General features: G+C 42.3%; 1 protein-coding gene across 1 annotated transcript; it reads left to right on the top strand.

Moving 5' to 3' along the window:
* The first annotated feature begins 20,897 nt into the window (after positions 1–20,897).
* LOC147684013 (zinc finger MYM-type protein 1-like) lies at positions 20,898–23,186 on the top strand. Its single transcript, XM_086942585.1, has 2 exons — positions 20,898–20,929; positions 21,052–23,186. Exon 2 carries the CDS (start codon positions 21,075–21,077, stop codon positions 23,184–23,186), a length of 2,112 nt encoding a protein of 703 aa, XP_086798711.1. The 5' UTR covers positions 20,898–20,929; positions 21,052–21,074.
* The last annotated feature ends 2,151 nt before the right edge of the window (positions 23,187–25,337 follow it).

The raw sequence follows: 25,337 nt of genomic DNA, 5'->3' as shown, positions 1-25,337 counted from the left end.
GACGCAAGTCTTCAGCGGGTGGGGCCAGGCAATTACCTGTGTCAGGCATGGCAGGGAGAGTGGTGGTGGGCACTTTTAAGAGCGCATGACGGTTTGGCCAGCCGTCTTAGGCAGACCAAACCGTCATGCTCACTTAGGTTTGTCCAACCCGGTTGTGTGGCACAGCCGGGTTGGAGAAACGCCACAGACTTTTAGTTACTGTCTGAGCTGCAAACCAGACTTCTTAGACCAATCCCAGCACTTTTTCCATGATGGAAATGGTATTCTTAACATGAGAGAAACTCTGTGATTGGCATCTGGGAGCCTGCGTAGTGTGCAGCTGGAGTAGATGATCATCAGAGAGGAGTGAGGGGACGTCCGTTAGGGCAGCAGGTCGGTGTAATTTTATTTATTTTAATGATGTTCTATTTTGTTTGTATTGCCTTCACCCCTCGCCCCAGCACTCATGAATGCCAGAAGCCACCACGGGTAAAGAATACTACATCAAGATGGAGTAGCACTCTACTTTCATTCTTAGAAACCAGCTACCCCTCCAATCACACAGTTCTGTATCTTTGGCAGTGATTTTGTATAGTCATCCATTGTCTTTTGCCTAGTTTACAAAATATAAATATTACATTCATGCATATATGCATACAAACATACATAGATACAAACTAACATACATACATACATGCACACATTCACACCAATTACCCAATGCTCATCCAATAACCAATATTAATCAGCCATGCACATACCATACCTGTATAGATGATACACTGTCTAGCATAGTCTTGTGTGTTCTACTCCCTTACAGGCTTTACCTCACTGCACCTTTCAGGCTATAGAACCACCTAAGAAAGAAGAAGACTTTTAGCACAAACTTACAATTCAATTCAAAACGTTATTCAGCAGCATTATGGCAGCCATAAAAGTTATTCATGAACAGAAAATGATTAAAAAAACATTTTACATCATAACAATTTAAATTAAGATTTGACCAATACATAAAATGCCTCAGCTAGCAAGATAAACTATCTCTTATAGTACCAAATTGCAGGACCATATCTCATCAGTGCATCGAATTAGTGTCCACGTGGCAGCCTCTAAAAATGCGCCCACATTAAAAGACACTTCATCAAAGACTTATTCATACTACAGTTAGTCATGTAAACACTGTCAACCATTTATGTAATTTGAACCCACAAAATAAGTATGGCGTGACCCAAAACTTATCAAATTGTCCCAATCAGAAGAAAATAAACAATTACTCGATGTATCGATTTCTAAATATACTTGTAATACAAATGCTTTGTTTAGAAGAGTATCAAAATCGCTAATATACTGCCTTATACATCAAGACATTTTAATTTGGAACACATAAGCCTGGCATAAATTTGCTTGTTTGCCATTGCTGCTAATTTACAAACTTGTAAAGTGCCAGACTGGTTCATCCCAAAATGTGTTGATATTGACACAGGTACTCTCTTGTCCCTACTCAGTTGTTCAAAACCTTGTGACATGTACATGTACTAATGCCCTTTGTAGCGAGAACTGATGTCATAGCAATATCGTACACTATTTACTTATATGATATAGAAATACGTCCCGCTCTTGTTTGTTTTAAATGGCACTAAATTTGTTATTTTTATGGTTTTTATTAACTGAAACAATAAAGTATCTTATTGTATCGCCTTGTGACATTGCTTGATAAGAAACTGCCCTTGTGAAGAGACCTTACTCTTCTGTACAAAACATTGCAAAACATTTGTATTGACTAGTGCTTTGCTGTTATCCCAAATTTGACTAATGAAGTAAAATATTCAGGCTTGTTCCAGAGAGTCCAAACTTATGGGGGTAGCCTGTTTGAGACTTAAGACATCAAACATCATTACAAGAGCCCTGAAACAGTGGTGCTTCCTCCAATTAACTGCCTGCGGCAGTAGATCTGTCTATTGGCTGCTGCAGGTACACAGACGTGCCGGCACCGGCCATCAAAGAGATTAGCCAGCGCTTGTGAAGTACCAGTCCTGATTTCATGGACCCGCCACACCTCAGGGCCACTCCATAGTGATGCACTGGTTACAAGCAGCCCTGGGTGTTTTAGGGTAAAGCCCTGAGGTGCCCATACCTACCCATCAATCTGGCTCTCCAATCTCGGGTATTTGGAAAAAATATTGAGTTTTTAATATCGGGAGACAGAAATATTGGAATAAAATATTGTGCTGCAAAAATATAATGTCACAGAAATTCCGTTGGCAAGAATATCTTGTTTTGTAGGTAAGTAATATCGTTGTTAAGAGTATCGTTGCTGTAATGTTTAAAATAATTTCTTTGTTAAAAATATTGTTTTTGATTACTTTAATGTGTTTTAGTGCATATATAAATTTTATGTGTTATTATTGTTTGTATAATTGTTATTAATTAGTTTTAATATAGTTTGTAATTTTAAGTGATTTAGATTTTATAAATTGATTGCTAATAGTAATTTATAGTGTCATAGCGGGTTGTTGGGTTTGTAGGGGATAGGGTGGGTAGTTAATTAAGTAATAATTAATTATTTATTCATTTTTAGGTAACTATGTGATTGATATAAACTTTGTACATTATCTTATTGATTTATATTGATTTATTTTAGTTTTATTTTAGGTGCAGGTCACTAGGTTGTAGGGGCCCGATTCACAGAACTAACTTAAGACAACATCCTAAACTTACTACTTTTGGTATTCACAGAAGTTAGTATTTTGTCTTAAGACAAACTTAAGACAGACTTAAGACAGACTTAAGACAAAATCCGAACTTAAGTCTGTCTTAAGTCTGTCTTAAGTTTGTCTTAAGACAAACTTAAGACAAAATCCTAACTTCTGTGAATACCAAAAGTAGTAAGTTTAGGATTTTGTCTTAAGTTAGTTCTGTGAATCGGGCCCTAGGAGTATAGGGTGGGAAGTTAATTAAGTAATCATTAAATATCACTATTTAATATTTTGATTAATATTTGAATTGATTACTAATTATGTATATTTTGTAATAATTATAGATTTTGGTTATAGTTTAGGTGTGGGCTGCTGGGTTTGATAGATATAGGGTGGGAAGTTTATTAAGTCATAATTAATTACCGTTAACTATTAACTGTTACTCAATTATTTAATTGATTATTAAATATGTAAATTGTGTTAAAATTATTGTTTTAGTTATTTTCTAGATTTGGGCTGCTAGGTTTATGGGGAATAAGGTGAGAAGTTTATTAAGTCATAATTCATTAACAATTAATATTTCATTGTTTATTAATTATGTGAATGTTTTAATTGTTTTTTACTTTTTAATATATATATATTATGTAAGTTAATATCCTTTATATTAAGAGTGTTATATGTTTTTAAATAAATTATTAGGGTTATTCCAATATGTAACGTGTACTTTCCCTACAGTTGCACAGACTGGAGTGGGAATAGTAAATCTTCCCACCTCCGAAGTTCAATGCTTTCCCTACTGTTGCCCAAACAAGAGTGGGAACAGTTCGTTTTACTTGTCCACAGTCCAATGCTTTCTCTACGGTTGTACAGACCAGTACATTTAACCAGTTCAAAGTCCAACACTTTCCCTACTGTTGTACAGACTGGAGTGGGATTATAATGTAAAATAAATAATTGTATTAATGATGTTACGCTATATAACATAAAATCCCTGAGTGCGGCTTTTCCTTGTGTTGTGGCGTTCTGTGGCATGAGGACTGTTGGATATATATATATATATATATAAACTCCAACTTGTCTCCAAAGAGCCTCGTGCACAGACAGGTACACAGACAGCAAAAATTCGCCAGAGTCGGGCTTCAAATTCGTGATGCTTTATTTAGTGCATAAAAGGTGCATGTCGTCAGACGCGTTTCGGGCACGTCCGTGCCCTTGCTCACTGATACCTGACGGTAACTCAACACTGAAATTTAAAGGAAGGATCATCTGTATTTTGCGCGCCAACCAGTAATCTAACATGGCCATAGAGATAGGACTGCATAATACAAATGTCAGGTAGAACCTAGTAAAGGTAGGTGCCATTTTAAAGTGCATACGGTGTAACGTTTCGACATCAATGATGCACAAATGGTAAACAAACACTCTCGTTAAAACCTTGGTTCAATGTTGTTTACATTAATGAATCCTTTTTAAAGTGCTTATGTGCGGATCGCAAATCAGCAATGTAAAAAATGACATTTAGAAAGCAATTAACCCCTTCCATGCTGATGACGAGCTCAGCTCGTCATCACCCACGGGTGGCGTGTGCTGATGACGAGCTCAGCTCGTCATGTAACGCGGAAAAGTGAAAAAAGCCGCGCAGCGCAAAAATCGCCGCAGCAGCGATGCGGTTAATAGCATACTTTCAGCTCAAAAAATCGTATTTGAAAAACATGCTCAAATGCATGGATGCATATTTTTTCTCTCTCCCTCTATTATCTGTATAAATACATTGGTTTGGGAGGGATAATTGGGCCGAGTATTGAAGTGTCCGAAACCACTATGCTATTGAAAAAATGACTGACATTTTACATTTAAAACACAATACAAATGTGCAAATCGCAAGATTAAAATAGCACGTATTACAAAAATCAATGAACAAGAATCAATTGCATAGGCTGACAGTGAATAAATACCATTGTGTAACATACCCAAATATGAACAGATGCAAACGCATCCGTTAGATACATTAACTGTACGAATACATGATGTTACAAAACAAACCTTTAGGCGCATCAAATCTATAAGTGGCATAATAGGGCACCCTTCTACCTAATAGATCAATCCTATATGGATCCAATAATCTGCACCCTACCGTTATGATATTCCTAATGGGTGATTTGGACATGGTTAAACGTTTTACAACAGGGCGATACAGGAATACTGATCCAAAAATATTAATGACAGTGTTGGAACTGGTGTTAAAGTGCAAAAAAGTTTGTTTTTTTAAATACATGTGCTAAAGTGCTCTGAATCCTTATATCAAAGGTAAAAGAGTTTTTTCCCCCTTCTCATGATATCATTTTTACCTGAAGGGAAGTCAGGAATGCAGAATTATCTGCACGTTAAAATCGTGCATTGATTGCTGAGAGCCCTCAGTCTATCCTGACTTGGGAAAAGACCTGCCACGAGATTATCATACTGCATTGAGTTGGGACTGTTCATAAGAAGTTATGTATATCTTCCCCCATGTTAAGGCCTCCTGGGGTCTTGCTGTTAAGCTGGATGATATAACTGGACTCAAGTTGTCTCAAAGTCTTCTTATAATCACCCCCTTTCTTATTGGGCACAACTGCATCTATCACGAAATATTTCAAATGTGATACATTTTTGGCGTGAGTAGTTTGAAAATGCCGAGCTACAGGGTAGCTCTGGTCGGCATTTACTATTGCTCGTAAATGTTGCAAGATGCGTACATGGACTGCCAACTTGGTGCTGCCCACATACATAAGATTGCAGCTACACTGTAGTACATATACCGCCAATTCTGTGCGGTAAGTAAAATGTCCTTTGATGGAAATCGGGGTTGTATCAAATGGGGAAATATAGGTGGAAGTGTTAACCCTAAATTTGCAGGCCCGACAGGAACTACAGCGGAAAATATATATATTTATTTATACATTACCTAACGGTGGTCGCCAGTAGGTAGTCATAGTTAAAACCTAGTTTCCATAGGAAATCCGCAACATTCTATTTGGAATAACTTTGGCGCCGGTGGACGAATCTTCGTGAATTTCTCCAAGAAAATGGCCTGCTCTGCTCCTCTCTTTCCCTGAAAGTTTGGGGGTGATTTGTGAAGAGTGGGTTGAGAAAAAAGGGGGGTCCCAAAACGTGTTTTCCCCTTTCAATTTCCAGAGGACCTTTAGCCAGGGCTACAGACCGAACGGCTGAACGGAATGAAACCTAATTTGGCAGAGATGTAGAGTTCGGTTCGCAGATCATGCTTTTTGCTAAATGGTGTAAATCCGTTCAGTATTTCCTGAGAAAATCATAAGTAAAATCATAAGTATAGCTATAGAAGCTTACTGTGCTCTGTACTGTACTCTGTACAGTATACGTACGGTACTCGTACGTGCGCGTACCTTTCCGAGCATGAGCTACATGCTCATTGGCTGTCAACTGTCTGTCAACACTCCAAACCAAAAAGTGTTGGCAGCCATCTTGTGCCTAGGTAGACTGAGGCACAAGAAAGCAGAAAAACAAACGTGTAGAACGTGAAAAGGGGGCAGGGTAGAAACACCCTGACTCCCTAGGCCTGCTCAGGGGGTCTCACAAGGACCCCCAAGGCCAATTTTTTTTTTTATTTAAATCGTGGGATAAGCTTATGGTACTCGTACCTTTCCGAGCACGAGCTGCATGCTCATTGGCTGTGAACACTCCAAACCAGGAAGTGTTGGCAGCCATCTTGTGCTCTGTAGACCAAGGCACAAGAAAGCAGAAAAACAAACGTGTAGAATGCAAAAAGGGGGCAGGGTACAAACACCCTTACCCCCTAGGCGTGCTCAGGGGGTCCCACAAGGACCCCCAAGGCCAAATTTCTTTTTTTTTCAAAAAATCGTGGGGTACAAAACAGTGTGCTTTTTTTCAAATTACATAGTGAAAAAGAAGTGTGGGGGGCCCCAATCCCCCCACACTGTCCTGGGGACCGCCACCCCGGGGCAAAGTAATTATTTTACACCTCTCTGGCGCATACTGGAGGCTCCTGGTGGGCTAGTTGGCCCCCAGGGACCCCCAGTAAGCAAGGGGAATTAGTTCCCCCTCTGCAAATGTGTCAGGGGGCTGCATTGCAGAGAGGTGTAAAAAGGGGAGTGGCCTCATTACAGCTCTCTGCAACGCAGCCTCCTGTTGCATACTGAAGGTTCCTGGTTGGCTAGTTGGCCCCCAGGGACCCCCAGTATGCAAGGGAACTTAATCCCCCAACTTAGAACACTCTACAGGGTGTGTTTGCACAGTGGTGAAGGTAGGGGGCGGGGCTGGAGTTGATGTGAGTGAAAACATGCCCTGAGGCACGTTTTAAGTTGGGGAATTAATTCCTGCTCAATCCAGAGGTCCCGTAGGGGGCAACTAGTCCAACAGGTATCTCCAGTAAGTGCCACGGAGCTGTGTTGCAGAGTGTTGTAAAAAGGGGCATGCCCTTTGAACACCTCTCTGCAACGCAGCTGCCTGGCGCATACTGGAGGTACCTGGTGGGCTAGTTGGCTGACAGGGGACCTCAGGGTTGAAGAGGAATTAAATCCCCAATCTAAAACGCACCATAGGGTGTGTTTGCACACATGTTACCTCAGGCTCCGCCCCCTTCCTTCACTATTGAGCAAAATATTCCTGTAAATTCTGCCGAACTATGAATTCCAATTTACTCACCTGTTATCACAAGAAACGTCAGTGCTGCATATTTGAGCACACTACTGATCCTGAAAAGTAATTCTAACAATACTTACAGTAACTTGAACATCCTTCCATAGGCTAACGTTGACTGGTTTCACTTGGAAATTCTTCTAAGTGTGGAGTTTTGGAACTTAAAAAAATTCCTCTAAAATCAGCCGAACTACGAATTCCGATTTACCGATCTGTTATCAGGAGAGACCTCTGTGCTGCATCTTTCAGCTCACTACTATTCCTGAAAAGTACATTTAACTGTACTTACCAGTAACTTGAATTTCCTTCCTTAGGATATCATTGCCTGATATATAAAATATATATAAATTTAAAAAAATTAAATAATAAAATATTACAATTTCAATATTTTGAAAAAAATATATTTTTAAAATAATATAAAAAATATGTAATCTAATTTAAAAATTAAAATATCTCAAAATAAATAATTTAAAATAATGTGGTATATCAGTATAAAAAACATAACAATGAATACATTTAAAAATTATCATTTACAAAACCTTTGAAATTCACTGAAAAAACCATAGGTTTCAGCCACGTTATAGTTAAAAATTAGCATTTAAAAAACCATAGAAATTGACTGAAAAAAACATAGGTTTCACACATGTTATAGTTAAAAATTCGCTTTTAAAAAATCTTAGAAATTCACTGAAAAAACTATAAGTTTTACACGTTATAGTTAACTGGACATTTCACTCATACAAAACCATTGAAATTTCCCCGTTATAGTTAGTTCAGTTAACTATAACTTGCGCGCCCGCAATGCACTGCTGATGATGTCACATATTACATCATTCATGACATGGTCAGTGACATCACTCATGACATCACTGATGACATCTCAAATGACATCAATAAGTATGTGTTTCTATAAGTGATTGTTTAAGAGAGTAAGTATGTGTATGTTTCTGTAGAAGTAAGTGTAGTGGTGTGTGTATAGTTGTATATGCAAGTAAATGGATGTTTCATAGTTTATTTGCATGTGTGAGTATGTGTGTGAGTAACTCTATGTATGAGTGAAGTAATGTGTTTGTGTGTTTATATAATTATATTCTTTATACATAGTAATAAATATTAGTGAAATGATATGATCTCCTGATCGATCGTGTCAGCAATGCTGGCATCCAGCGCCTGGCTCTCAGGTGGATTTCCTCCTTTCTACACAATCGATTCCAGGCAGTCCGCTCGGTCAACTTCTCGGCCAAAAAAAACTGGTTGACCTGCGGAGTTCCCCAGGACTCCTCTCTATCGCCTCTCCTGTTTAATATATTCATGCAACTCCTGATTATGTTATTATGCAATAGTCCAGCCATAACTTTTAACTATGCCGACGACCTCCAGCTGGTGTTCGAAATTGACTCTTCTAGCACATCAGTCTCCAATTTCCAATCCACCATGACTTCTATTAGCGAATGGATGTACACCAACCAATTAAAACTCAATCCCGAAAAAACTGAGCTGATCCTAACTGGAAGCGCCGCTAACCCCTGGGATTTTAACTTCTGGCCCCCACTTTTGGGCAGCTCCCCTCAGTGGATGCTGTAAAAAGCTTTGGGATCATAATCTGCAACGCCCTGTCTTTAAAACCCCAAATTAGCGCAATGGTATCTTCCTGCTTTTTCCACCTACGCAGAATTCGGAAGATCTGCAGATTTCTGACCACCGAGGCCCTCACCCTTGTCACGCTGGCCTTGGTCATCTCTCGCATCGACTATGCTAACTCACTTTATGTTGGCGTTCCAGCATACCAACTCTGCCGTTTACAACTGGTACAAAACCAAGCAGCCAGGCTCATTTTCCATCAATCCAAGCATCAACATGTCAGCCCACTGATGAAGAGCCTCCACTGGCTCCCGGTGGCCAAACGCTGCGTATTCAAATTAGAATGCATCATTTTTAAACCCCTCGCTGGTCAGGGCCCAGCTTTCATCTCTTCTAGGATTCTTCGCTATGTCCCCGTATGCGAACTCCGCTCCGTCCACCTCAACCTGCTCATGATCCTCACCTTCAAACGTAAAAAACACGGTGGCCTCAGATTCTCCTTCCTGGCCCCTCATTGCTGGGACTCTCTCCCGACTGGACTGAGACCTGTAACCTCTTACACCCAATTTAGAACACTTCTCAAAACCCTTCTTTTCTCGCAAGCATACGAGTAAAGCCCCTGTCATCACTCTGTTGCCGCCATCTCGCCCTCAGCGCCATGAAACCGCTTGATGTAATCGCGCTCTACAAACAATTTTAACATAACATAACATAACAAATGTCTTTTTTTTTATTATTTATTATACCTGGTACATTACAATAGATACATCAATACAATAAGAAGGCTTCATATAATCAATGCAATGGTACAAACATACTTAAACATTAGAGAATCGGCAGAAATACATAATATATAAATATATGATTAATATGATAGAATAAAATCAGGGAAGAAAATTCATATATATACACAAGGGTACCCTAATTGGAGGGCTCTCTCCAGACAGCGAGGGGAGCCCAGATGCGGAAGCCCATCTCCCTGATCCTCCTACCTCTCCGAATATAAAGAGAGGACTCCATGTTATGAATACCCAAAAGCCTAGCTAGCCACATCTGGAAACTATTTAATATGCATTATATTCAAAATATATATTTGAATCATTAACATTTACTACTTTAAACTCTATTTATAATTAATTACTTCTTCAGTGCTCTAGGTGTTATAAAGTTATGTTCCTACTCCCGGGGTCTCGCCAATACAGGCACCTGAAGTGGTCTAGCGCAGGCAGCTGAAGGTGAGAAAATAAAACAAATGTGGTGTGTGTGTATATGTGAGGATGTGTGTGAGGAAGAGTGAGTGAGAGGGTGAGTGTCAAGTTCGTGATATTCAAAGGCATAAGATCAACAAGGACAGGAGACAGAGATGGCAGAGAAAGATTAGGGAGATGGGAGACTGAAGGATTTAAAGGGCTGGTCAGTGGCAGATGAAGCACGGAGATATCAGGCGGGCCTTCAAGGTCAAGGTCACTAAAAGACCAACCAGAGGCAGACCATGAGGAAAGGTATGAACTTCAAAGGAATTTTCTGAATTTGCAAAAACAATGGTCAGTTGCCTCCCAACTGATGATGCAAAGTATTGTAATATTTTTCTCCTTGCTGTGTTAACTCAACCTATCTGTTTCCAAGTCCTCAGTCCCTCCAGGGCTGGACTGAAGATGGGATGTTGCTGGATGTGATTTTGGCGTGTATTAACCTCATGCGTGCTCTTGACGAGCTCAGCTCATCATGAGGCATGGTTGCGCTGTGCTCATGACGAACTGAGCTCGTCATAACGGCTGCGGCACTCACACGCGGGGATAATTCCCCCAGTGTGCTGAGCGTTCTGAGGAAACGGGCGTGGCCGTGAGCACAGCGCCACCGTGCTGCGTGACGAGCTGAGTTCGTCACGAGCACCGGGGCGCTGTGCGTGCCCCCCTCCCCCCAGCACAGCGGGGGAATTACCCCAGCAGCGAAGGGGTTAACTGTTGTCTCTTTCCTTTTGTCTAGAAGGTACAGGGAGGACAAGTACCATAAATGTTGGCCTGAAGAAACAATAAAACTACTGAAGACCCCTATTGTATTTTTCTAACCCTTAACCCTAGTTTCTCCCAATCGAAAGTCACTCAGAACTACATCCCTTTCTATGGTTGGAGTCTTGGGTATTAGCATTGAAAACCACCTAACATACCCTTTTTAAAGCCAAACCTCATAGAGAGTAAGTGAGAATAAGAGACAGAAAGAGACTGTGTAATTGAGAGTGAGACTGAGTGAGCCAGAGTGAGGGAGAATAAGTGTGGCTAAGCTGGATTAATATGGGTGAGAGGGAGTGAGTCAGAGTGTGTGGAATTGGGGTGACCAAGTGTGAAAAAATGAGTGAGAGAGTGTGAGTGAGAATCAGTGTTAGTGAGTAAATATAAGTGTGCATGCCTGAGTGGCAGCATGTGAGTGTGTGAGAACATGTGAATCTGAGTGAGAGAAAGTGAGTGAGAGTGATTGATGGGTTGTGAGTGAGAATAGGTGTTGGTGAACATATGTTGACATGACTGAGTAAGTGACAGTGAAAATCTGTAAGTGTGCTATACTTGTGAATCTGGCCCTGGCTTACAGAAGCACCCATATCAAAATGCTGGCATATTGGAGGCAATAATTGGCACCTGGGAAAAATTTTGCCACTGGCAGTTTAGATGTAATTCTTGGCATATGGGACTCCTGTGGAAAAATGCTAGTGTCACAATACTGGACGTAAATCTTGGCATAAGGCGAACCCATGGAAAATTACTGGTGCTAGTATATTGGAGGTAATAATTGTTATACGGTCACAGCTGGCAAAATATTGCACTGACGCTTTGGAGGTAATTCTTAGTATATGGGGTACCTCTGGCAAAATTTTGATTACGGCACATGGACTTAATTCTTGTCATAAAGGTGCGCCATGGCAAAATGCTGGACCTCTGTGACGGAGACAGGAAGCACACCTTCTTTTTCGTTTTTTATCACTCTTAATCTTATTTTTTCAACATATTCAAAAGTTGTGTGCAGATTGCTAATAGCGCCATGCCCCATGGCACTGAGTTACTAGTTTCACACATATGGGGCGTGGTCACGTCCCAAGCAAATGCACATCACATTGTGCCTGTTAAGGCCTATATATGTCTGTATCAACCTCTTGATATTTACTCCAAGTTATCCTTATCATCACTTTTTAACATTTCTCTCTTTGGTGTCCCATTTTTCAAAGACTGACACGAGTCCACATGTTGAGTATACATAGCTTATTTTCAAATTTCTGTTGTTCCAATTGTGTCTATCCAGACGTTCCATAAGAACATGACTGAAGCTTAGATTCATTTCGGGCACTACGCCCTTCTTCGGGGGTCGCTGTAAAAAATCATGAGAAAACGTCATTACCAACTGCATTTTACAGAAGCATTCGCAATTGTCATTTCCATACCCTATGTATTCATACTCTATTTTATGCTCTCAAGGACAAAATCACATCTCTACATGTTCAACATGTTCCGAATTACAAAACGTGCCTTTTAACTATGTTCCACGCCTCTGTTTTCCTCCATTAGACTCTCTTTCTCTGCGCATCTTTTCCCTTTATTATTGTCAAACAAACAGCCTCCAGATTTAAATCTTTGGTACTTATCTAGTCTTCATCCTCTAACTCGCTCTAGCAGTGTGCAAACAGTGTATTACCCTTCGCTCTAATCTTGCCTCACCCAGGGGCGGCCTTAGGCATGTGCAAGTTGTGCACCTGCACAGGGCCACCAAACCCCAGGGGCCACCACGCTAATATATATTCCTAATATAATAATCCTCTGAGGATGGATACATATTTGGGGGCGGCCCCTGGCAGGGATGTGGCGGCCTCAGGCTCTGTTCCACTTCCAAACACCCTGACCCCCCCCCTCTTCACTGGCCTCCACGCTCCGCTCCACCCAGACCCCCTTTTCCGGGGCCCCCTACCTACGCTCCCTGCCCAGGGCCACCATGAGCCTAGAGCCGCCCCTGCCTCACCCATCTTCCAACACCTTTCACTGCCCGCCTACCTCCTCACTACGGCCTTATCTTCCATATTTTTCTTTTTAATCTGCCCACTCACGGTGCTAGTTCCCTTCATTACTCCATCTCACACAGTCATTAGATTACCCCTCGTTACACTACTCCGTGAAACATTTCCATTAAACTCTTTCGCGTACCTGCCGTGCGTCGTTAGAATTTCTCCACTATCACTGTTTCTTCAACCAAATCCAAAATGCGCCCCACAGTCCCTCTCACTTTATAACCAATCCTCTTGAAACACCCCATTGGTTCACTAATTCAAAAACACCCAACTCTCCCAGTTTCACAATTCTTTTCACCTGATCCCTTTCCTTGCTAAACTCCATGTCCCATAAATCAGTCTGTTAACCATTTCACAAGTTGATATAACCCATTCCCTGAAAGCAAAGTCAATAACATAACACTTTAACTTGCTGAGCGTAAATATTAAAGAACATCCAATTGTGTGATCATTTCTTCACAAAATTGTCCATGCTATTTTTGATCACACCATCTGTCATGAACTGTGTTGTTGTTCCAAACATGAGGACTCGTACTGTTTTTTAATTGTTCTCTTCTATTCTTGTCAGCGGGTGCATTCCTGATGTTTGGGCATTAGTTACGAAGACATCTGTGACGGAGACAGGAAGCACACCTTCTTTTTCGTTTTTTATCACTCTTAATCTTATTTTTTCAACATATTCAAAAGTTGCGTGCAGATTGCTAATAGCGCCATGCCCCATGAAAATGCTGGACCTGGCACACTAGAGGTACTTCATGGCATATGGAACACCTTTGGCAAAATGCTGGCACTAACATACTGAAGATAATAATTGCCATTTGGGAGGACAACCACGCCATACGATGGGGGCTGGCAACCATTATGGGTCACCCATGGTATATGGATGGAGTCAATGGCAAAATCCTGGCTCTGGCATATAGTATGTAATTCTTTGTATAAAGATGCACCCACGAGAATTGGGGGGAACCTATGACAACTGACATATTGGTCACCCATGATCTATGGATGCAGTCATTGGCAACCTTCTGCCATATTGTATGGAATTCTTGCCATCAGAGTGCACCGGTGGCATATGAGTATGGGGTCCATAACAAAATTCTGGCCAATGGCACAATGGAATACGTTATTGAACTACGAGGGCACCACTGCACATATTGAAAAGAATGGAGTCAACTCCTAGGTAGCTTCAGACTTCTTCGACTTAATATACTATGAAGTAATTAAGTATTTAATAATGCCCTGTTTTTTATAGAACATTTATAGTAAAATAAAACATACTATTTGAACCTCCTGGAAGAGGTTTGCTCGCTTGCTCACTGGCCTGCAGGGTAAGTGTTACGCACCACCACTTAAAAAAATTACCACTTTCCAGTGCATCCCTCAAACAGTTGCTCTGCGAAGGTACAATTCAAACTGAACTTGAAGACAGGCCTCAGACTGGACAAAATAGATGAAGTTCAGTTACGCATGGAAATTGACAAAGGGTGGGCTCTCATTGTTGCAAACCTTTGATGCTTGAAGATTCAGCATTTAGGGACCTGAAAATACATATGCATCTGCTTTTATAACATAGGCGCATTCTGAGTCATTGCCTTTGTTATGATAATATTGATTTCAGCAACTATTCTGTTATATACATTGTGCCCTAAAATGTTTTATTGAAAACTGCAGTTTATGCAGAAGATGACGGCTTATATGGCAAATGTGCTAAATCCATAACTATGTGGAAAACTGCAAAATCGCATAATTCCAGTGGACCTCGTTATAATTTTACTGTCCAGGACGGTTACTAGTTCAGGTCCGTGACCTTCTGGCACGCACACCTGTCCCTCTTGTGACATGCCCATTGGTAAATAATCTGCTCCCTGTTCACTGGGAAAATTCACTTTGGGCTGTACCAATCTTTTTCGGGCGGTACCAAGACTGAGTTGCATGTGGTTGGTCCATATATGTAAATGCACAGACAAGCTAAAAACAATGGAATCGAATGTGACAAAGAATAACTTAACGAAGGTGAAATTAATTCAAGCATTCCGCCCACCCGTTTTAGTACTTCCTTGGTTAACCGACGCCATAGCGGAACACAGTGCTTGCAATCTTGCAGGAATGGGAAATAACCTGCAATGCGGGAATAAACCTCTCTCTCCATCAGGCAGTCGGTACTGCGTCAGTACAGCAAAAAGTACATAATTGACTTTCTTCGTTCAAGAATCATTTGTTTAAAAATCTATCCAGAAAGCTCCTGCAACTTGTCCCTGTGGTCTTGATGTCCGTCCTTGCGTGGATGCGGGGTTTCCCAGACAAAGGCAAACACAAAACAGAGGGGCTGAAAAAGATGCAAGTAAAATAGGGAAGACGCCTGCATTTAGAGCACGTTCTAAAAGAGACACCGTTATTCGATCAGCCGACGAGAAAAAGCAGCAAATGAGGAAAAGCCATTGATAGCAGAACGCATGAATCAGCAGTGTTACCGCACCACACAATGGATGCAGGGGAAGCTGAGGAGATATCTATTTGACATCCGACTGTACCTGTGCGTGGGTGTTACATTAGCAACAAAGATGTAAAGCAGATGCAAAGAGGGGAAGGCAGGCTGAGAAGAAAGGGAAATGTCAATTCTATGGCGCGCGCGGCCACCATCCGCCATTTTGGACACGTCGGTAAGGTGGAAGGCACTCCTTTCAACAGCAGCGACAACATGACTAGACACTGTCGAAGCAGTGGCGGTTTTACCATTTGGGCGGTGGGGCGTTGCCCCACTAATAATTATCGGGCAATTTATTCGAGCGGCGCGTTAATAAAAGTTTTATAAATTAACGCGCCGCTCGAATAAATTACCCGATAATTATTGCCTTGCGCCTGCGGCCGTGCGTGGTGTCAAGCTGAAGCTTCACTCGTCGTCATCATGTACTTTTTGAGTCTGACAGTGGGTGGCGCTGGACTGGAGAACACCGGCACAGTGCGCACTGCGCATGTGGTGTCTTCCCGACTTCCTTTGAGCAGCTAGTAAAGTAAATGGTTTGGGAAAAGCAAGCACTGCAGAGTACGGGGTTCGCGTTTGCAACGCTCCCCAGTGCTTAAAAAATGAGCGGCGTTTTTTTCGTGCTCAGTCGAATCCTGATGCTGCTCTCTTTAGAGAGCAGTTCTCCTCTAAAGAGAGCAGCATCAGGATTGGCTACTGTGTGTACTGTACTCTAGTGTCCCAGTACAGTACAGACTTACTCGTCTTCACGGTCTAGTGTCTCACCGCGGGGGTGGGACATCTAACACATGGTGGGGCAAGCAATGCCCAATCACTGTAGTGGCTTAGTGTTAAGCCATTCAGTGATTGGGCATTTCTAGGTGCTGGGCAAATCGGGCCGGCCCAAGGACAGTTGTGTCACTCAGACCCTCCTTCCCTTCTTCCTCCTTGTGGTGTCCTGAGTCCTCGTGGTCGACTCGTGCGTCTGGTGACTGTCTGAGGCCTCTCACTTCACCTAGTGTAGTCGAGTCTGTGGAGTGGAGCGTTCAGAGACAGATCAGTATCACAGATTCTAATCCTGGACCTGTGTGCACTGTGCAGGTATGGACCTGAAAAATAAAATAATGTTAAACTTAAGTTGACGGTGTTTGGCCGCCTTGGCATGATACGGTGGGTTGGAGCCCCAGAGGTGGCCGCAGTACTAGGTTTTGTTGGAAGAACTGTCATTGGCCATTAAAATGAGCTAGGAAATAAATGACCCGCCGGCTCCTCTGGGAAGAGTGAGTTTTGCTTCTTTGTAGGGTCTGATTCTTAACCAGAGGATGGCGCTGTGTGTATCGCTCCTGACAAGACATTCAGACATTTACTGAACGTCTCTCCTGGTAAATTTCATCAGTTTGGCCACAAACTCCGTTCTAGTACGTGACGTTACAGAAGTTACTGCACATATCTGAATCAACAAGGGTAATCGTAATCGAGGCCCGGGTCAAGTTGAGGTCGGACGTAAAAACCTCCTGGGGAAATAGTTTTCAGGCCCATTTTAGATCCTGATTCGAAGTTTTGCGCTGTGCACTGGGCAATGATCTTACAAATACCGTGTTTACCCCTCGTATGCGATTTCTTTCAGGTGGTAACTGCATGTGAAAGTCGGGGCTGGGAGGGGTTTGCTTGAAACCCGGGGCTGTAAATAGATGCACAAGCAGAGTGTGTGCTGTTAGGCTTACCACGACCCTCGCGTGAGGCTGAAGAAGACTGTGGTATTAAGCCTTTCTGGGGGTCGCTTAAAATGCAAGCCTGCACCATGCCTGCCCCCACCAAGCTACCCCCGCAAGGCGTGGGGATTCAGAGGAGGCAGGGGGGTGCTTAGAAGGGGGGGCTTGTTCAACGTATTTTGGCTGTTTTTTTCATGACACGAAATATACAGCAAGGCCACCATCTGCTAAAATGACTGATCTGTAGAGATGGGCGTGGCTGGTTTTTACTGCGGTAAAGTGAACCGGATTTAATTGTCACCATTGGGTTGCGGTGCAATGGAGAGGCCGGTTTGAAAGCATTTCATGATTTGGTTTACCAGCCTTGAGTTTTGGGGAAAGGGGCGGGGCTATGTTCCCACCATTTTATTGTGGTAGAGTGGGTGGGGCTGGTTTGGCGCTATTGTATTTTGAAGCCGCCCGGTCCCGGGTCAGAACAGGCACAGTATTGTCCACCGGGGCTCCCCACCGCCGCTCACCTGACACCAGCCGAGTTCAAAGGGCACCGATCCCCGCAAGCAATGTCCTCTTTTTACACCAAACAAGACTTACCCAAGGGTTTTTAGTTCAACAGTGGACACACAATGGGTGACAGGTGAAGTATGGCCTTCCGGATGCGGAGATGGAAGGGATGTCATTGTGTGATCTTGCACAAGTGAAAGGGAATACCTAGCCTCAGGGACCTTTGTTAAATTCTGTTCTGGTCATTTTTCAAATTCATGTTAAAGATTTTTAGTGGGGATTAGCCATTGCATTCTGGCTCTATCAGTAGCACGCACTTAGAGTTACCCTCAAGCCTAACTCTGGTCTCCCCTTGCCACCTGGGCAGATGCATTAAGCTCTCGAGGGAGAGTTATCCCAACTTTTCTCTTTCTCCGCCCAAAACGCACCCCTCCTTTGCCCCCCTGTGTAATTTAATGGCACTTTTAACCTCCCAAGTGCTAACAGATGTCCGAGCGTGTGCTCTCATAGACCATTTTGGTCACATGCATTAATCAGTTGCTTGGACTCCCACTGATTTCTGTGCATTGTGGTTGTATTTGGTTTCGCGGTCTGCCTAAACAATCAAATACAATTAACAACAACTCGAGCTAAGGTAACTTTCCTCTGAAATGCTTGCTTTTGGTGTCTGGTGTGGTCAGTTTCAGCTGCGTGGCAATAAGGGCATGGTAGGTAGTTTTATGAAAACATGAAGCATTTTTGTTAATGTACTCTAGGTTATGTTAATTTTGTTATAATAAATTAAGTTATGACTTATCATGTAGCACTTACCACAACTCCTCTGCTTCTAATCTATGTAGCTAAACTTGCACCTGATCAGTTCACTGAGCTCAAAAGGGTAGAAGGATGAGTTGGCCATGCAGAGATTCGAATATATGACCTGCATGCCACCACATTTCTCAGTGGTGAGTGTTTAACTCTCTGGGCCATCCCGGCCAGCCATTTACATGGCCTCTCGGCGCTATCTGAGGAACCTCCCGCATGGTGACGAGTTGTGCATCGCAGGCAGGGATGTAAGCCATCATCTAAGATGTTGTAGTTTTGTCTTTTAGTATTTCCTAGGACCGGTTTCTGGCATTTCAGCCAGGCTTGCTTGAATCCAGTGACAAAGTGAGCAAGGGACTCACGTCTGAGCATACCCTGCCAACTTATATGTAAATTGATACTTGTATAGCGCACTACTCACCCGCAAGGGTCTCAAGGCGCTTGTACGAATACCGCTGTGGAACCCATCCTGGCTTTCCCTGTGAGGCGTCCACTCCTGGGCACCCCCAAGGTGGAGGCCAGGCATCCTTAGCGTTGTGGGGGCCGTTGTGGAGATTAAGCAAGCTATTGCCCAGAGTTGCAGAGTGGGACTCCATGATTGGAATAGGCACCGAGGCGAGAATTATCAGGTCCGTGGAATTTTTTGAGCCCAAGACCCGCCGAGGCGGGGAATTGAACCCTGGTCCCGGGCCAGACCTCTGCATCAGGGTCTGCCGCTCTAACCAACTTATGGCGAACAAAGCGGTACAAAAGGGGGTGGTGTTGGACGGAGCATCTGAACAAATCAAACACTCAGACCCAGTCATCGTATTTGGGTTTCATCCATCATCGTTCTTTAGCCCACTCTGCCACCCCAGTTCAGACATGGCCATATGCAAATCAGTCTGACCCTGTGCCTAATGGAAACAGTCCAGCCCGAACTGCCAAGCCATGTCTTTCCTGGACCGGAATCAAGCCATGCCTTCCGTCCATCATCACCCCCTTTTGTACCGTATCTTGTGGATAGTCACTGGCAATGTAGACTTAAAAGTTAGACGATAATAATTTTAATGATCGCATTCAAAAAGAGTAATATCATAAGAGTAAGTATGATGTTACTTGTTGTATCCTATATCTGGATGCAATGACAAAAACAACAACATACCAGTTTTGAGTCTTCCTTTGAATTTGTATTTGTTGCATATTTTCCATAGTGCATGTATTGTTTCAAAGGAAGATTAATTTTCACTGGAGAAGATTTTACCTCTATAGTTTATAGATCAACCGCTAACTACATGCTACAGGGGGGGCTCATTTTGCGTTACACCACTGTACATGCCTGCCCATATTTTACAGTTTGAATGCTTTTGTTAAAAGTCTGTGTGTTTGGTTGACACAACTACATTTTGTTGTATTTGCTTTTCAGCATTTGGTAAAGCCTCAGGCTGCCGAACTAATTTTTGGGCAAATCAAGCAAAGAAGAAGAGACGCCAACCTCCTTTTCTGCTACAACGCAGCAAACAACCCCAGTGTTTAAGGTAAGGAAACTGCTGCTATATTTTACATTCTAGTAGTCAAGGGCTATGTAAGTTGTGTACATGGTGGGTGGCGTCAAATACCAGTGTTCAGTCTTCTTTTGAATTTGTATTTCTTGCATATTTTCCATAGTGCATGTATTGTTTCAAAGGTAGATTAATTTTCACTGGAGAAGATTTTACCTCTATAGTTTATAGATCAACCGCTAACTACGTGCTACAGGGGGGGCTCATTTTGCGTTTGTCCTCCTGGTTCCAGTGTCTGTTTTCCTAATGGCATGTCTATGACTGTGACATGTTCATCTCCAGACTACAGAGCTTATGCCAGCTTGCCCACGTGAACCTTCTAAAAGTCCACATGGCCTACAAAAACAATGCTAAGGCAGGCTTAACCACTTTCCAGGAGTGTGATCTGAGTCCCTTAATAATTCAGATGATCGTCGTCTGCATATAGACTACACATAGGAACCAAAAGTGTGCCCCCTAGACTGTACTGGTCAATGGAAGGAATTGCATTAGCCCACTTAGTAAAATTCAAGTGTATTGTTCTAAGAAGGTGAAACCTGATGTATAACCCAAATGTAATGTGCAGTGTACAGGGTCAAGTCTTTGTGGATCACTTAAGCCAAGGGTCTCCAACTTTTTCTGTAATAAGAGGCACTTATGATCAAAGAAATGCATCGTGATGTGATCACTAAGGGGTGCTTCAGCACATTCTGCAAGGGAGGGGGCTCATTTTGCGTTACACCACTGTACATGCCTGCCCATATTTTACAGTTTGAATGCTTTTGTTAAAAGTCTGTGTGTTTGGTTGACACAACTACATTTTGTTGTATTTGCTTTTCAGCATTTGGTAAAGCCTCAGGCTGCCGAACTAATTTTTGGGCAAATCAAGCAAAGAAGAAGAGACGCCAACCTCCTTTTCTGCTACAACACAGCCAACAACCCCAGTGTTTAAGGTAAGGAAACTGCTGCTATATTTTACATTCTAGTAGTCAAGGGCTATGTAAGTTGTGTACATGGTGGGTGGCGTCTAAATACATGCACCAAACCTCATACGTTGTACTTTGATTATTGACAGGTAACACTAACATTGGTAACACCATGAATACAGTAGAGCATCTATTTGCAAAGCCGTTCCTTGGACTGAAACGTGAAGACAAACTAATTGTAAAACAATTAGGACCTCACCGGCCAGACCTAAACCTACAACAACGTTCCCTAGACAGAGGGAAGCCTTACACACGTTCTTTCACAAACACCTGGTACAAAAAAGTTGATTGGCTTACAGGATGTCCTTCAACAAATACTCTGTTCTGCTTCCCCTGCCTGCTGTTTGGTGGTGAAACTCCTTGGACCAAAAAAGGAGTGAAAGACTTAAAACATTTGTCAGATAAAGTAAAGAGGCATGCACACACGAAAACACATATGGAAAATCTGACAAGACTGGGAATGTTGGGAGATAAACCGATTGAAGCCCACTTAAGCGAGGCCTACCAAACAAATATACGGAAGCACAATGAAGCAGTTGATAGGAATAGACACGTGCTGTCAAAAATCATTGACTGCATTCGTTTCTGTGGTGATTTTGAACTGGCTTTACGAGGGCATGATGAATCGGAAGGCTCTGCAAATCCTGGTATATTCTTAGGGCTTGTGGACTTAATAGCAAGCATAGACCATGTATTCGAAGCACATCTATCAACTGCTACAGTCTTCAAGGGCACCTCGAAAATCATACAAAATGAACTGCTTGAGTGCATGCTAGAGATTGTAAAAAGCACTATCGTACAACAGCTGAAAAACACAGACTTTGTGGCTATTCAGGCTGATGACACCACTGATGTGGCCACAAATACACAGTCAGTATTGGTCTTTCGGTACCTAGACAGTGACAACAAAGTTGTGGAACGCTTCTATGGATTCACCCATTTAAAAGACGCTTGTGCAGAAAGCATTTCTTCAGTTATTCTACAGGAACTAAACTTCATTTTTCCAGAGCAGCATCAAAAACAAAAACTGATTGCACAAAGCTACGATGGTGCTGCAGTAATGAGTGGAACCTCCGGTGGAGTACAAAAAAAAATTAAAGATGTCTACCCTAATGCCCATTACGTGCACTGTTATGCCCACCAACTAAATCTGATTATGCAACAATCAGTAGGAAAGATCTCTGAGGCAAAGATATTCTTCCTGGATGTAGGCGGAATGGCAGCATTCTTCTCACGCTCCCCCAAAAGAACGGAGTTACTTCATACCATTGTTAACAGAAGGATTCCAAAGGGAGGCCCAACTCGTTGGAATTTTCACATCCGTACAATCCGCCTAATATACCAATATAGGGTTGATCTTGAGAAATGTTTTGACACCATAGAAGCAAATCAAGACTTTGACTACAAAAGCCGGAATGAGGCCCGTGGCTTTGCTAGAACACTGCAAGACAGGGAGTTTCAGTTTTTGCTGTTTTTGTTTTTTCAAATAATGCTAAAAGTTGAAGCACTGTATGAAACGTTGCAAAAACGTGAAATAGATACTATCCATGTGGAAACATCTATCAACAGCTTTGTCACAAGCATAACGGAAATCAGAGAAGACGTTGACAATTTAGACAGCACACTGCCAAATGATTCTACTTTCTCTAACCGCAGAAAAGACATCAGCAGTCTAGTCCGAATTTCCAAAGAGATATGTGACACTATAATTATGCAGGCAAAGGAACGCTTTTCTTTTAAAAAGCATTTGGTGAGTGCCACATTACTAAAAAGTGATCTGTTTGCTAAACATGATATTTCCTTCCCTGAGCAAGCACTGAATACCGCTGTTGATGCTTACCCTATGCTCAACAAAGAGGATCTGAGAACAGAACTAACTGTACTGTATGGAATGCATGTATACCGGCAGGCCACTAATGCAATTAATTTGCTTGCTTTAATTCTGAACCTTAACATGCAAAACACACTAACAGAAACAGTGACTTTATTAAAAATACTCATCACCACACCGATGACAACAGCAGAGTCGGAACGTTCATTTTCCGCTTTGAACAGAATAAAAACATTCCTAAGAAACACCATGATACAGGACAGGCTGAATGCCTTAGCAATGCTTTCCATCGAGAGTGAGTTAGTTAAACGAATACCAGACTTCAATGGTCAAGTCATTGAGAAGTTTGCTTCCATGAAAAACAGACGTGCGGATTTTCATTACAAAAAGTGAACACTCTATTTAAATGCTGCTAGTTGGCGTCCTGTTTATTTGTTTGTTATTAAAATACATCTGTGAGGTACTCAGCAATGCATTGTGTTTCAAAGTCTGTTATGAAGCTCTGTGGTTATGATGAAGAAGAATAAGCAGCTACCTATGTTATATGACACCACTTTATTAATGTAATAACTGCACTTTCACAATTGCTTTATTAACCTTCCTGCTTTCACAAATTTGCATGAAAATGCACCATTTGGCCACTCTTTTTTCAAAATTTTCTCGGGGGGAATTCCCCCCGAACCCTCCTTAAGGGGTTCGGGCTCGCTCGCTACGCTCGCTCGCTACGGTGCAGTACGACTTTCATTTTACGCCCCACCACTTTCAAATGTCACCAGCCGCCACTGTGTCGAAGCCACTGTGGTTTACATCATTTATCTGTGTTTTTTTCGGGAAAAAAGCGGTGTATAATGTTCTCCCCGCCGAAGAAATTTATATACCTGTTGACAAAAGGGAGCTGAACTTTCAAAGTCGAAGCAAAAAAGCAACTGGCGTCCCCGGGGAGCCATTCAACATTCATCGGAGTCCCCAGAAACGAGGGCCGGCTCGGAAGATGCTCTTTGGAGCACAGAGGGGCCCTTTGATCCGGGCTCAGATAACAGCTGCTCTACCTGAGGGGGGTTGGAGCAGAGATACCGCTCAGCCCAGGTGAGCCTCGGGGGAGGTGTCTGGTTGACCTCAAAGCACGTTAAGGCACCTGATACCTGAGGAGGGGGGTGGGGGGGTCTTTCGATGGGCAGGGACGCTTGGTCACGCATTTTATCATCCTGTCAGCTTCTGACTTCTGGCTATATTCGGGGTGCACAGAGAACCGGAAAGGACGCCGAGTCTGTTTCCGAGCCTTGATTTATTTTTATTTTTCTCCATGTGAAAGTCGTGGAGGAAAGGAAGTCAATGGAAAACGACTTAAAATCCAAGCAAGGCCCACTCAGACTTTCAGCCTTCCGTGGTCGGTACATTTTTAATTAAGAATCATTAAATAGGGTACACCTAGCACCTCTAATTTACAGCACCTATAAAGATCAGATTGGTTAAAACCAAGGTACAGTCCAGGTTTATGCGGAATGGGAAAAACAGACAATTGTGTACCTTTTCAAATAGAAACAAAACCAATTGCTTCACACAGGAGTTCTAGCACAATCAAACAAGCAGGGGCAAAGACCATAAGTGTGTCCTTAGCAAACCTGCAACTTTTTGAAAACAAAATGCAACTGAAATGCAACTGGTGGTCATGTAAAGGGTTCTGATACCTTCAGGTCGAGTTTGAGCTATACAAAACTGCAAAAAAAACAAATCTACAAGAATCAAAAGGTTAAAAGTAATAAGTGAAAATGCTGCCGTACAAAAAAGGGGGGTGCATTTGTTTGAAAAAATAAATAAATTACCTATCTCAAAACGAAAAAAAAAATCGGAAATAAAAAATGAATGCAATTAGTGGCCCACTATCCTGTGCACTGAAGTGGACTACTTTGGCGGATGTACACATGTGAAGAAGATAATTGCATCACTCACAGTGAAGAGAGATAAGGGCTGGAACGGGTTGGTCTGTTGCCCCATGAGGTATGATGTGCATCACACTTGAATAAACCAGTGGAAGAGAAGGACTGATCGATAGACCCTGGCACACTCTTCTGGGAAACATGAGGCTAGCAAGACAACTAAAGCGGTATCGCGGATAGTCCTAAAAGGAACTGGCACGCATCAAACAAAACTTTGTAGAATATATTTGAATAGCTTGAAACATGAATATTAAATCCAAGGCATCAGCATCTGCAATGCTTCAATGTCTGCTGTTTTATATTCATGGTATCTTTGTCATGGGCATTGAAAGCAAGTAATCATTCCCTGACATACTGAGATGATTTCAGCTTTCCTCTAGATTTACATTTCTAGGTGTTGAAATCCCACCATTTGAATGTTAGCTAGGGAACAAACATGCAACTTGAAGGTTCCTGAGGACACTTAGGTTGAAAACTACCAAATTACAGAGTAAAACAGAGAAACATTCTGATATATTAGATCCCATAAACGACAATGTTTTCCTTTAAGGGGATACCCCTGGAATACATTCATTTTTTTTCTTGGGTGCACCCCTCCCTCATCCAC

The sequence above is a fragment of the Lissotriton vulgaris genome, chromosome 11, assembly GCF_964263255.1.
Source record: "Lissotriton vulgaris chromosome 11, aLisVul1.2, whole genome shotgun sequence".
NCBI lineage: Eukaryota > Metazoa > Chordata > Amphibia > Caudata > Salamandridae > Lissotriton > Lissotriton vulgaris.
The sequence above is the reverse complement of the archived record's forward strand: the minus strand, read 5'-3'. Positions and strand labels throughout refer to the sequence as shown.